At 41.5% G+C, this 13087-nt stretch overlaps 1 protein-coding gene across 1 annotated transcript; it reads left to right on the top strand.

The window, feature by feature from the left end:
• Positions 1-9271: 9271 nt before the first annotated feature.
• Positions 9272-10553, top strand: LOC143364655 (plexin-A2-like; the record flags this gene model as incomplete). Its single annotated transcript, XM_076804884.1, has 1 exon — positions 9272-10553. A coding segment is annotated over exon 1 (1170 nt), but the record flags the coding sequence as incomplete, so codon positions are not given.
• Positions 10554-13087: the final 2534 nt, after the last annotated feature.

Below are 13087 nucleotides of genomic sequence, written 5' to 3'. Positions count from 1 at the left end.
ATTTTATGGGAATTTTCGGATACCGGGGATACTGCTCGTTTCCGAGTATCTTGCTCGCGGAACTTGTAGAGCGGCTAATTGCGCGACCGCGTTCCTCGACCCTGTTCTTCGACCCTGTTCGCTTCATGGGCGTGGATTTCGTCCTCTCGCGACGATTCTCTTCTCGTGTTAACGTTCCGAGGCCCAAAAAGAATAGAAGACACAAATACCGTGGCGAACAAGAGAAAGTTTAAAGCCTCTTTTGCGCCGTGACAATATTAGGTCGTCCCATAAGTTCGTGCCGTGGATATGTTTATATTATTCACCGTCGAAAGGTATTTTAACCAGTTAGCTGTTGCGACCTCTTTGAAAAATGTGTACCTAAGTTGCGTTGCAAAAATTAACCGCTGTTTGAATTATATAGCTGTCTTGACGAGTATACTCGTCACGACACAAAATATTGCCATTTCTTCATGACGAGTATACGAGTATAGGTTAATGAAAAACCGCAGAAATTTTATAGTGACGGTATGATGTCTTTGCCAAATTGTCAGAAGAGGTTATGGAATGAAAGGGTGATTACATATTTTATTTTTAGAATTTAAATGGTACAAGAGTAAACGGCACGAACTTATGGGACGACCTAATATTAACGTGTACACATACGTTCGTCGACATTTCTGTGAATGCGTTGCCTTTGACACTAGGTTTAACACTTTGCCTTTAACACTGCTTCAATTTGTATAACGATTCGTGAACACCTAACAAATTAAAATTGATAGCCTTCTCAGGAATAGGTTCTCCGTTTTATGCGTATCGCAGCGTAGCCGCCAATATCGCCGGAACGGGATATTCATCGGCCGCTTAAAAACGCGGCACAAAGCACGGCAAAGTACAACAAGCGAAGTAAATAAAAGTAAAATCCCGCGTTTCCGTGGAAATGATGAAATACGGGCAGACGTAGGGAAGCGGTATCGAGTGCATTGCACGCTCGGAAGCCCCGTCGTTTTTCCATTAAAATAAATGTGCATATTAAAGCGGCCCGCGCGGTTTGTAATTAAAATTAACGGACGGACGTTTCTGTTCGATGGTGGGAGAGAGAGGTTTCACTGCACGGTGCAGAAATTATTTCGCTTTCGGAGCGTCGCGTCAGTTTAGTCTGCCGTTTCAGACTATGGCCGAGCTGGCGGTATAGTCTCGCGGAAAATAAATTGACATTACTATCTCGCGGCTCTGGTAATTCCCCATGAGTATTTATTAACTGATGCAAGCTCTACGAGCGGACACGTGAAAATATTTCCCAAATGCACATTTCTTCTACAAACCAACTCTATTTTACCGAACTTCTTGTATTTTAGTTTCTTTTTTTTTACGTTTGATGATTTTAAAACATCCGGCGTACTCCTCGATGGAAATATCGAACGTTGAAAATCGCTTCTGCGTTACAGCGAAACGCGTTCGTTTCAATTCATTTTTGTCGTTCATTAAAACTTTCCCGTTCCCCTTTCAATATTGATTCTTTCCCGGGCCGGACGTTTTGGAACGTTCGGTAGATCCCGGACCCTCTCGCCGCAGAACATCCACCGCGGACCACTTGAACTCTACTTATATTGCCCGAAGCTTTTCCGTTTCATTCATTACATCCTACTTATCCCGCGAATTTACGCTTCGAACTTTGAACCGCTCTCCACGGAGTAGGTACCGTATCCTTCGACGATCAAACTCTCGTCCGGTACACGGTGCCCTGGAACTCCGTCCGAGCGCTGCTCGCTCTTTTGTCGAGCTGCGAAAATAACGGAAGAAAATCAACATTCTCCTCCCTCGGTAACAAGCAACGGTAATTAATCCCCTGGCCGGAGATTTTTTTTTTCCCAGCCGTCGAAGACCTGTACTATTTTTTTTTCTTTCGTTTTTGAAGGGAGAGAGGTATATATCGTTGGGATTAATCCCAGAAAATTGTCGTGCCCCTCTGACCAGGCCAGCTCGCTCGTAAACACGCTAATTAAAGTGTCGTTTCACGGCCGTTTGATTTTCCCGTGGCAAAGCGGAGAAATGGTCTCGGTCGAATCGGTAATACCACGGTGTAAACTGTCGGCAATTAAGACTGCCGTTAATTACGGTTTTAACCTACATTGAGGCGCGTTTGTCGCGTCACACCGATCCCCGTCGCGCACTATGAGAATGCGCGAAGAATGGCACGCGTGCGTTTGTCATGCGCGCACGGCACACGCTAAACAAACGCTCTTAAATCGTACTAAATTCTGCCGAATACTATATTCTATTGTATGTATGTATGTATGTATTCATTTATTGTTCCCCTCAGGGTTACAATCCCATTACATCACATCTCCTTCAACTCGCAAAATCGCAGACCACTAAATACACAGAGAGAGAGAGAAAGAGAGAGCTACTGTCGCTTTTCAATATAATAAGTATAATAAAATAATAAAAACGGACATAAAAATATAAAATAACAATATATCAAAATAAAATAAATATTCTATTCTTATATCTATATATAAAATATATATTCTATTATTTTTTGGAAATTTTCATTGAATTTAGCACAGGCGGAATATTTCAGCCTCGAAGTTACAAAAATTGAAATGTCGATAATTATTCGGTTCTGTATGGGACTGCCTGAAAAAATTGATTAATGCAGCGTTTCTTTAATTTCGCGGAGCATTCGAGTTTCGTTCGCGCAGCTTCCGTTTCTGGAAGCAGCGGACAGCAGCGGCGGCCATCTTTTCTCTGGATCTCTCTCCTCCGTGCACCGCGTGCGGATGCGAAAGGTGGAGGCTACTGTTGCCTCGTGCACGGTGCACGTTGCACGTTGCACGTTGCACGTTGCATGGCTGCACACGCACACCATCTTTCGCAACGTGTTCCGCCGTTGCCTTCCTTCTACGTGGAATCGCGGTTTCTTGGATATCTCGATAGTTATCGAGTCGTTGGATACCCCGACGCGATTCTCTCTCTCCCTCCCCTCCCCCCAGATCGTTGCGTGTTTCCTCGTGGATTTGCTTAAAAGGCCGTGTTCCCCTTTATCTCTTTGCGCTTACACGAGAACGCGGGTTAATTTTATTTACAGCGATCGGCCCCGCTCGTACCGGAATAGAAACCAGATTGGTGTTTAATTAGTACTCCCTTGCGGCGAACTCTTTAAACCCAACAAGACCGAAAGAAGGAAATATTTTAATCGAGATAATTAAATAATCGGTGCACCGCCGATATTGACGCAACTCTGAAACATCGCAAAGAAAGGAACCGAAACTGAAGAATATTTTCTTAATGGATGTTATCGAAATTCCTAGTTTCTGAAACGTGGAATATTTTTACGAATTACGTACGAGCAACATATAAGTCCCCAGTCCGCTGCGACGGGCAGGTATACTTATTCTCGTCACACTCTGTGTATTTAATAATCGGAAGTTGTAGGAACAGGATGTGGGGATCATTTGAAATTACAGAGTCCCCATTTCCACCACTCTTGTCCGCACACACTGAAATTGACGTCTGTCGAGCCCCCTCCACGGCTTACCCCAAGATGAGCGTCGGAAAATAAGGAAAGTTTTTTTGTTGCGATCGAACGCGTTACCCTCCGTCGCGATAGGAAACGAAGAATACGTTTTCCTCGGTCCCTGCATCCCCCTTTTCTGCTTTCAGATCCACCCCCTCTTTCCCTCTCTCTCTCTCTCTCTCTCTCTCTCTCTCTCTCTCTCTCTCTCTCTCTCTCTCTCTCTCTCTCTCTCTCTCCCTTTCGCGTGTTCCCGAGCAAAAATCGGCCGCTCCATTTCGTCAGAAGGGCCACGGGTCGATTCGAAGGCACCCGGTTTCTGCAGTCGATAAATTGCCAGGCACCACCCCTTCGTTCTCACTTCGGTGCCTTTCTTTCCCGTTCATTGAGTTTTATGAAGTCCTACGCGACCACGTGGCATTTCCGACGTCGGCGCAGCAATTATGGCGGATAATGTCCCTTACGACGCACCTTCCGCCGTTTCGCTCCTCTGTTCGGTCAGCCGTGCTTCTCCAACGTCAAAATTCCTTTATTTTTCTTGCTTCGGTGCAACTGCCAGTAAATTAGGTATGCCTCTGTGTTAACTCTTAATTGGTTTATGCCCCATTTTAACACTTTACCGAAACTTGATTAACACATCTTGCGCGGGAAGCGACTAAAGTCGTTTTTCACGGATTATTGATGGATTATTGTTATCGATGTGTTTTTACAATAAAATCGGATGGACATGCGTTGCAAAAATACAAAACGTGCGCTGCAAGAATGAATGCAACACGGTAAGACTTTGGCGGCAAAGTGTCCGCGCAAGATGTGTTAATATTGCCATTTTTACCGTTTTTCTCGCGACTCCATAAGGCACAAGTGAAAATTCAAATAAGAATCTTGTGACAGAGAAAATGTACGATTGTTCGTGCTAATTGGACATGTTCAGAAACTAACGGTTGTTTTATCTGTTCAATGAAAATTATGCGATCGTTCCCGAGGAATTCGATAATGTTCGGGCAAGGAGCTTGAACAGAATATTCCACGGCTAGGTAGAAAATTTATTCACGGTTAACATATTTGCGTTTTTATCCCCAACTTATGCCAGGCCTTTGCGTGCGATTGCTTGATTCTCCTTGGGTTTGAGGAGATAATCGAAGCAATTACTTCGTGGCAGAAGGTGGTTCATGTCTAGAGTGTCGTTGACTTGGTACTGGTTTCCCATGGATGTACAACACCTGCTACCTTTTCTTGTGAAAGCGATAGTGTTTCTCACCTAACTTGAAACTGCTCTCTATTTTGCGTGTTGCCGTAATATAAGCATGTATTTTATGCTTTCTTTATCTATATTACCGACGATAGAAAATCAATAACCACTGTAATATCTTCCTTGGAATCAAAGATATTTTACTACCAAAAAATTAAATGATTAATCAGAAGCGTCACCGAAGTAACCAAAGAAGCTTTTCTCAACGAAATGAAATATTCATTAGCATTCATTCATTCATTTGGATAAAAATAGAGAATGCAATCCTGTTCCTTCAACTTTCTAGCGAAATTTTGAAGTGGCAATTCTGGTATTCAGTTATAACCAATTAAGATTAACGTAGTATTATCGCCAACTATTTAAAAGTGTCCTTAAAATATTTGAATCCGCATATTATTCTAGATACGCGAGCATCCATTTAAACACTTCAGCGTTCAAATAGCATAAAGTGGAAGAAATTGGACGGACTTTGGTTAATGCTTGACTCCCCCATCCTTACAAATTTATTCAGATCGTTACACGCCGCAGTTCATAAGTTCGTGTGCATAATGAGAAAGAATGCGTGAAATTAACACGGTGTGCTTCATACTTCGTGAACCTGTACAGCGGCTCCCCTCTTCTTTCTTCTTCCTCCTCTCCCATGGAACGCAGAATGAAGCAACAGACGAACGTTTCACGCTTCGTTTTATTACTTCATAAAATTCTGAAGTGCAGCGGTGAAGCTCCACGAGAAATTAGAGACGCGTGTAAAGGATCCCCCGCTTTTTATCCGAGAAACGCTTCTGTTATACGGAAATCACTGTTCCGTGCACGCGGACACGTACAAACCACAAAAAAGAAATTCCTAAACATAACGTGCTAATTAGCATCTTGTAGTCTTCGCGTAAACAGATACTTTCTTTACTCTCCACACGCGTCGGTCGAAAAACGCATGCTACTCCACGCTCCATTTTAGGCTGATTGTAAGCAACGTGTACAATACGGTGGACCTTAATTTTCGACCATCTGATTTTTTTATGCGACCCCCTAGATCTGTTCCAGATCCAAAAAAAAAATAAGTTCTGCAGAAGAAGAACTCAATTGGACAACAAGAAAGGGTGTCGCAATCGGTTTGAAGTTTGAAAATTTCAGTAATTTCCCTTTAATTTTACATGCAACTCAAATTTTATGTTTTAATGATAAGAGTTACTGTTATAACATAAAAATATCATCTTTTGGTTGTATAATAAGAAATTTTACTTGAAAGTTTCAACAATATTGTCAATATTTTGGTTTATTACATTACGGAGTAGAGCTATGAGCGTGCTAAACGGTCGCCAACAGGCCCGAATATTCAACTTTTAAAAAAATTTCAAAATAGTTGGCCTGAAATTAATAAAAATAATTACATCCCGGGAACGCACGACGATTACGTTCTGAAACATATTAATGATATACAAAAAAAAAATCGAAATTTTTAAAAATTACACAAAAATGAGTCACCCAAGAGATGACTACAAAGAACTTTTAGAATTAGCAATAATTTTTCTTGGGGGGATTCCTTTGGGTGGCATTTCATTCAAAATGCCTGGCGCATTTCACCATGCGAGGTGGATGGCTAAAATAATATACACTTTAAAAATATTTATTTTTCGAAACGAATTTCCTCTCAACCAGGAAGAGTATAGTAGCATTAGAGATACATGCGTATTTCTAATTAACATTTATATTGAGCCGTGGATTTTGACCCCAATGGCTGCTATGGCGCCACGTGTAGATCTAGAATTCATCAAAAATATAATTCATTACAAAAATGTTAACGAAGAAATAAGCGATGTGGCATTAAAAAAAATTGTGAACCATTTATGGTACTTGTCACCGGAGAATGCGGCGCTATCGTTTTTTGATAAAAAAGTTTCAGTAGAAACAAAAAGATCGATGGTGCAAGCACTACAAAATGTAAACAATAATAATAATTATAAGAGATACATGACAACGACTATAGAAATTAAAAATCTTGCGAATTTGGAAATACAACATTTCGTATCATCTGAATCAAATAATTTTTTCAAACGGTTCAATATAAATTCAGATTTTCTTTTAATTGATCCAGCACTATGGGAAACTAATAATAATTATACCGAAGCGATAGGTATTATAACAAAATTAGAAGTTGTGAATGACGTTGCAGAAAGAGCAGTAAAATTAATGAAAGATTATAATTTAACGTTATGCAAAAACGAAGAAGAAAAACAATTCATATTACAAATTGTAACCGATTATAGGGAAAAATACCCAAAAATTGATAAAACAACATTAAGTACAGATTTTAAAAAAATATTTACTCTTATTATAATTAGGCCTATAAACAAAATATTCAATTATAAGTATTTAACTGTCTTTTTCCACTTTTCCTTATATTAATGTGAGATCAAATTTTATATTTAAAAAATAAATATTAAAAATTTTGCTTAAACAAATTCATTAAACAATTTAATTTTTGCTTTGATATAATAAGAATATTACATTAAAATAGTGTTTAATGACCAGTGGGATTGAAAAAATGTGTACTTTTTCATTTTTCGCAAAATTAAAATTTTTTGCATAAACAAACTCGTTGCGACACGTCTTCCCTTTGTCCGATCGACTTGAAATTTGGAGGAAATTAGTTTTTTACCGAGTAGAACAGATTGCAAGGGTCGCATCGAATGAATTTAAAAAAAAATTTTGCACAAGAGCAACTAAGGTCCACCCTAGTGTACAATGTGTCGAACGCGTTTAGATCTTCCAAAGAACAAACTTTTTCCCCGATTTTCGAGATGCAAATCGTTTTATTGTTTGTCGTGTTTGTGTACGGTGTACACTCTGTTTTCTACAATTTTATGAATACTCATTAAACGTGGGATCCCGCATAGTGCGTGTTTTCATTCCAAATCTTCGAGATCCATGGTGTTGACAATGTTTCATATTCGTGTTCGTAATTCGAGCACGTTGCCGGCGCGCACATTTCTAATGTACCTAATTCTGAGACCGTTTCCAATCAACCAGCGCCGAGAAGCGTTTCTCTTAAGGGCCCGGGATAGTCGCGTGACTTTTCAATTAATAATTTCCATTCGCAGCCTTCAGACACAGACTTATGATCCGTCTTGGTCTTGATCCGACGGGTCTTAAGTCTGTGACTAAACTTGTCACATATATTTCTCTGTATTGTGGACATCATGAATTCTGACGCCAGTGCTTCAAATTTTTGGCTTTATTTCGCAGAGAATCGAGACAAAATATAGCTCAATTTGTAGCCGGAGATATTTTCTAGTGTGCGCTGCTCTCGATTTCATCCAGATTTCCACGGCATGCGCATCGTCAATTTTTGGCCTACTTCTAACGCTTATATTACCAAATATCTGCATAATCTCGGCAGCTGCTGACCAGCGCGCACCAGATTGAACCTTCCTCTTTCGAATGAGCCCTTTACCAGCGACAAAATATTCTTATATACGGACGAAAACTTGAGGCACGTAAAACCATTTTTTCACGGTAATGTAGTCACTCTACCTTATCGCGAATCTACGAAGACCGGGCCCTTAACCCCTTGCCGTACCTTTTAGCTCGGAAGAATTCGGGCCCAAGCGCCAATTCATGTTTGGTTCGAACTTTTGAATACGAGTCAGACTCGTTAATGTTTACGTTTGGTCCGAAATTCTCATGACGAGCCAGACTCGTCAAAGTATGGCAGGGGGTTGACACTAGAACTACCGGACCAGTCACAATGACTGGTTCCTAATGTTTTCTTTTACAATTACCGAAATTGTAAAAATGTTTTCATCGGAAATTTTGGAATGTACTTAGAAGCACTCATTACAATAAAAGTTGTGTGAAGTCTAAATGGACATAGTCTTGCCACAGTTACAGGGCAATGTACGTCAGTCGCGCTTATCGCTCGGTAGTTCTAGCGTTAAGGGGGCCGGCAGGCTTTGAAATCCATATGCTTATGCATGGGTCAAAACCTTTTCAAACTATCGCTTCAATATTGCAATGAGCAGTTTAAAAGTGGTCACTTGTGTTTCCTAAAAGTCCAATTTATGTCTGTATAGAGCCCAAATTTCGAATTTCTACCTCATCGCGGAGTAATTAACAATATTCGGCAGAAAATTCGAATTCTGAAGCAAGTATGACGTCACAAGATGGCTGCCGCTGAGAGATTCTCTTAATTTCGCGAGATTTAGTGTTCGTATCGAAAAAAGGGCTCTATACAGACATAGCGAAGACATGTACAAACACGGTGGTATGCATTTTTAATTGATTACTTACTTATTTAAGACGTAAAATGTCTAGAAAAAAAGGCATAGCGTAACATAGCGTGACAGTCAAGGCCAAATGCCTGCCGGCCCCCTTAAGCGTCCTCTCCGTCGGCGTCGAGCGTCTATTGTGAGCACGTTTTCGGGCGAAATTGAAGGGGGGCCGGGAGCGGAAGAGAACGCAGGTTCCCCGTTGGACCGTCGAAAGACAAGAGATCTAACCATGTTTCCCCCGGTTCGTTTGTGCAGGTCTGGGCGAGGCTCGAGGAGGACGCCTCCACGAAGATCCCCGTGCGACAGCGAAGGAGGAAGCGGCGAGAGACGTCGTGGTGGTGTCCCGTAGCGTAGGAAGTAGAGTAGTAAGATGCTAGTCTTCCCCGGCAGCGAGACGTCGACGAGGATGGGATCGATGGTGTCGCATGAACGGCAACTTCGTCTGCTCTTGTCGATCCTGGTGCTGCTGTCCCCGAGGCTGCCGGTTCGCTCGACCCCGGCCGACATAGTACAAAAGTTCCACGACCCGGAGGTGGAGCACATGAACCATCTCGTGGTGGACAAGAACACCGGTCGGCTGTACGTGGGCGCGGTGAACCGGCTCTATCAGCTGTCGCCGGACTTGAACTTGGAGATCAAGGAGATAACCGGGCCGAAAGGCGATTCGACCGCTTGCTCGATGATCAACTGTCCGCGTCAGACACCGACCCGGCCGGTCGACAACGTCAACAAGGCGTTGATGATCGACTACACGACCAGCCGGCTGATCTCGTGCGGCATCGTGTCGCAGGGCACCTGCAGGGTCCGGAATCTTCACAACATCTCGGACATCGTGCAGGAGGTGAAGGAGGCGGTGGTGGCGAACAACGCTACAGCCTCGACCGTCGCGTTCATCGCACCGGGACCGCCGAATCCTCCGGTCTCGCAGGTGATGTACGTGGGCGTCACGTTCACCGGGAACGGGCCGTATCGGGCCGAGGTGCCCGCCGTCAGCTCCAGGTCCCTCGACAAGGATAGGATGCTGAACATCGCCAAGTCCGCCGTCACCACCGGCACCAGGATGTACGTGAACTCGTTGTCGCGCGACCGGTATCGCATCAAGTACGTCTACGGGTTCAGCAGCGGCGGCTTCAGCTACTTCATGACCACGCAGATGAAGAACACCGAGACACCGATCTACATGTCGAAGATGGTCCGTGTGTGCCACGACGACGAGCACTACTACTCGTACACCGAGATACCGATCAACTGCTCCACCGAGGGGGTCAATTACAATCTATTGCAAGCCGCGTACGTCGGCAAGGCCGGCTCCGTTCTTGCCGAGGATTTGGGGATCACCGCGCAGGAGGACGTTCTGTTCGCGGTCTTCTCCAAGAGCGAGGCTCCCAGCAACGATATCCCCACGGAGAATTCAGCGCTCTGTGTGTACTCGTTAAAGGCTATTAGGAGGAGGTACATGACCAATATACAGAAGTGCTTCAGCGGAGAAGGACACCGGGGACTGGACTACGTCTCGCCGAGTCACAAGTGCATCTTAACGGTAAGCGATTTCTTGCTGTTGTCCTCTTGTCCGCGGCCTCCCATTTCGAGATTCTATTGTCAGCTTGTCCACTCGATCACCGGTTCTCAAATTTCATTTTCCTCGTACCGTTCAACCACCTCCACGGGTATAGTGTATAAATATATATAGCAGCACTCCTGTAGAGAAATGCGGACAGACTTATTACTCGGCCTAAGAGGTGATTGCAAAACTGTTACATTTGGCACCGACATTTTCTACAACTGTCTTGGAACGTTTTAGAAGCTAGTGGACTCGTTTCTCGAAAAACTGCATAATTTTCATTTAACACGTCGACCGCCATGTCACCCATATGTGGGCGACGGAATTATTTCTGCAGGTTTTTGAATGAATTTTTACGTTAATATATTCATCGTACCAAATTTGATTGGGATCGGTAAAATGCAAGAAAGTTGGGGGACTATTCAATGTCATACATTTAATTTTTTTCAATTTTTATCTCATTAACCCTTTCAATATATCCGGCATCTATATGAGTGTATATAAGTACCATCTGTGTACATTTGACTGAACATGTGAATGAACATTTTCTGTTGATTTTAGAGCAATAATTGTTTTATTAAGCATAGTAATTATTTAAGACTTAGAAGAACGTATGTACAAAAGCCACGCGCACTGTGCACATTTCTGGCGCATGATTCCGTTCGGTGAAAGGGTTAAATAACTTACTTTGATTTTATGGCTTTTTGAGGTTTCTAGTATGGCAGTGAAAGTGTTAAAGGAGGTCTTCGGGCCTCTCTCTCTAAAAATCGCCAGCACATGTAGTTCTGATCATAATTACTCACGTAATGGGAGTCGAAGGCGTCGAACCTCCAGGTTCGGCACACCACAAAGAATGTGGAAGGTTTCGTATAACTGTCGCTCGGCAGACCCGAGGATACGACACTTACGGGTAGAATGTTGTAGCAACGACTGCTCGCAAAGGCGCCAGCGAGCGTTCAGCGAGAAAAAGCCGCGCCGGGGGCCTAATCTTTGTTGATTCAGCTTGTGCATTCGAATCGGCGCACAGTGTGACGAATGGCCTTTTTAGCTGGACAAAATTCTAAATCGCCTATTTTTCTATATTTATCGATTAATATGTTTACAGTTGTATAAAATATGAATAATTATTAATTTTTTACAACATTTAGTTGGTTCTTGTTAATTAAACAATATATTTTAAGTGATTTATAATTAAATATAAAATACAACAAAGTTAGTAATGGACCTGTGTAACACAGAATGATTTAACAAGTACTAGATATTATCAAAGAAGACGTCACTTTTAATTATGGACAAAAAGAATGTAATTTTGGAAAAGTTATAGTAAATGTTACTTTTTGGAGGTTCAGACATATTCTAACGGGAAAGAATTATTCTTTGGTTTAGTATAAGGCTTCACTTTATAAATAACAACTCTGTTTCATATTATTGTTTATTATTTTAATAAAAATATAATAACAGGAAAATATAAATAAAACAAAAGGAATAACAGAGATCAAAATCAGTCTTCAATAGAAACGTTCGGTTGCTAAAAACAAATAACTTATAAACTAATAACTAAAACTAATAACTTATAAACAAATGTAAATAGAATATATCTAAACGTATTTGTGTTACGACAAATGTTTGGGTTTACGACTGAAGAAACGAATTTTCATACGAAGAAAGTTCAGAGGAAAACTCAGGGATCTTATCATTGTTTATTCCTTCGATATACAATGAAAGAGACTAAACAAACCGCTAACAATAAGTGGCGACGGCAATCGGCATCGGCTGCGTTCGAAACGCCCGGCCCGAGCTATGATTGTCACGAGCGTGTACGTAAAACGACGTAACTTCATTGTAAAAATTAGTATAGTTCTGCAACGTTCTGCAAGCCAATTTTGGTATTAAAATAAAGTAGAGAATCTCTCTACTTTATTATATGTAAAAATCATCGCGTGGATCGACGTGGCGCATATACTAATTCATTAACGAAGAGTAGTAACATGGGCGTTTCTGTGGAAAAATAAGTACCGTCTTTGACACTTAATTTACAAAAATAGAGGAATGTTATCGATAATTTGGAATTACTAAAGTGAAAATACATGTTTTGAGATGTTATATCCATCGTATATAGGAAATTTAAACACTCCTTAGTACATTTCAACATATTTCTAGCACGGATGGAAATGTGCCCATTCATTTATAGGTTAGGTGTTCGTCTTTTAGGTGAAGTTTACACGCTCTGTAAACATACAACAAAAGAATTTTAACCCTTAGCACTCGAAGGGCGACTGTAACGCGCCACTAAAAATTGCTGTATCATTTTCCAAAATATATTTGACTTTATTAAATTTGTTTGTATTTCATAAATCACTAAACACTTCAGTAATGTACAAGTAAATTGCACCATTTTTGCATGTATAACCTGAAAAAAATCTGTAGAAGGGAAATATTCTAGGTCGGAAGAAATGTTTCGTTTTGGAGTTAAAATGGCTTCGAGTGCGAAGGGTTAAGTTTTAATATTCAAG

Source organism: Halictus rubicundus, unplaced genomic scaffold (genome assembly GCF_050948215.1).
Source record: "Halictus rubicundus isolate RS-2024b unplaced genomic scaffold, iyHalRubi1_principal scaffold0804, whole genome shotgun sequence".
NCBI lineage: Eukaryota > Metazoa > Arthropoda > Insecta > Hymenoptera > Halictidae > Halictus > Halictus rubicundus.
The sequence above is the reverse complement of the archived record's forward strand: the minus strand, read 5'-3'. Positions and strand labels throughout refer to the sequence as shown.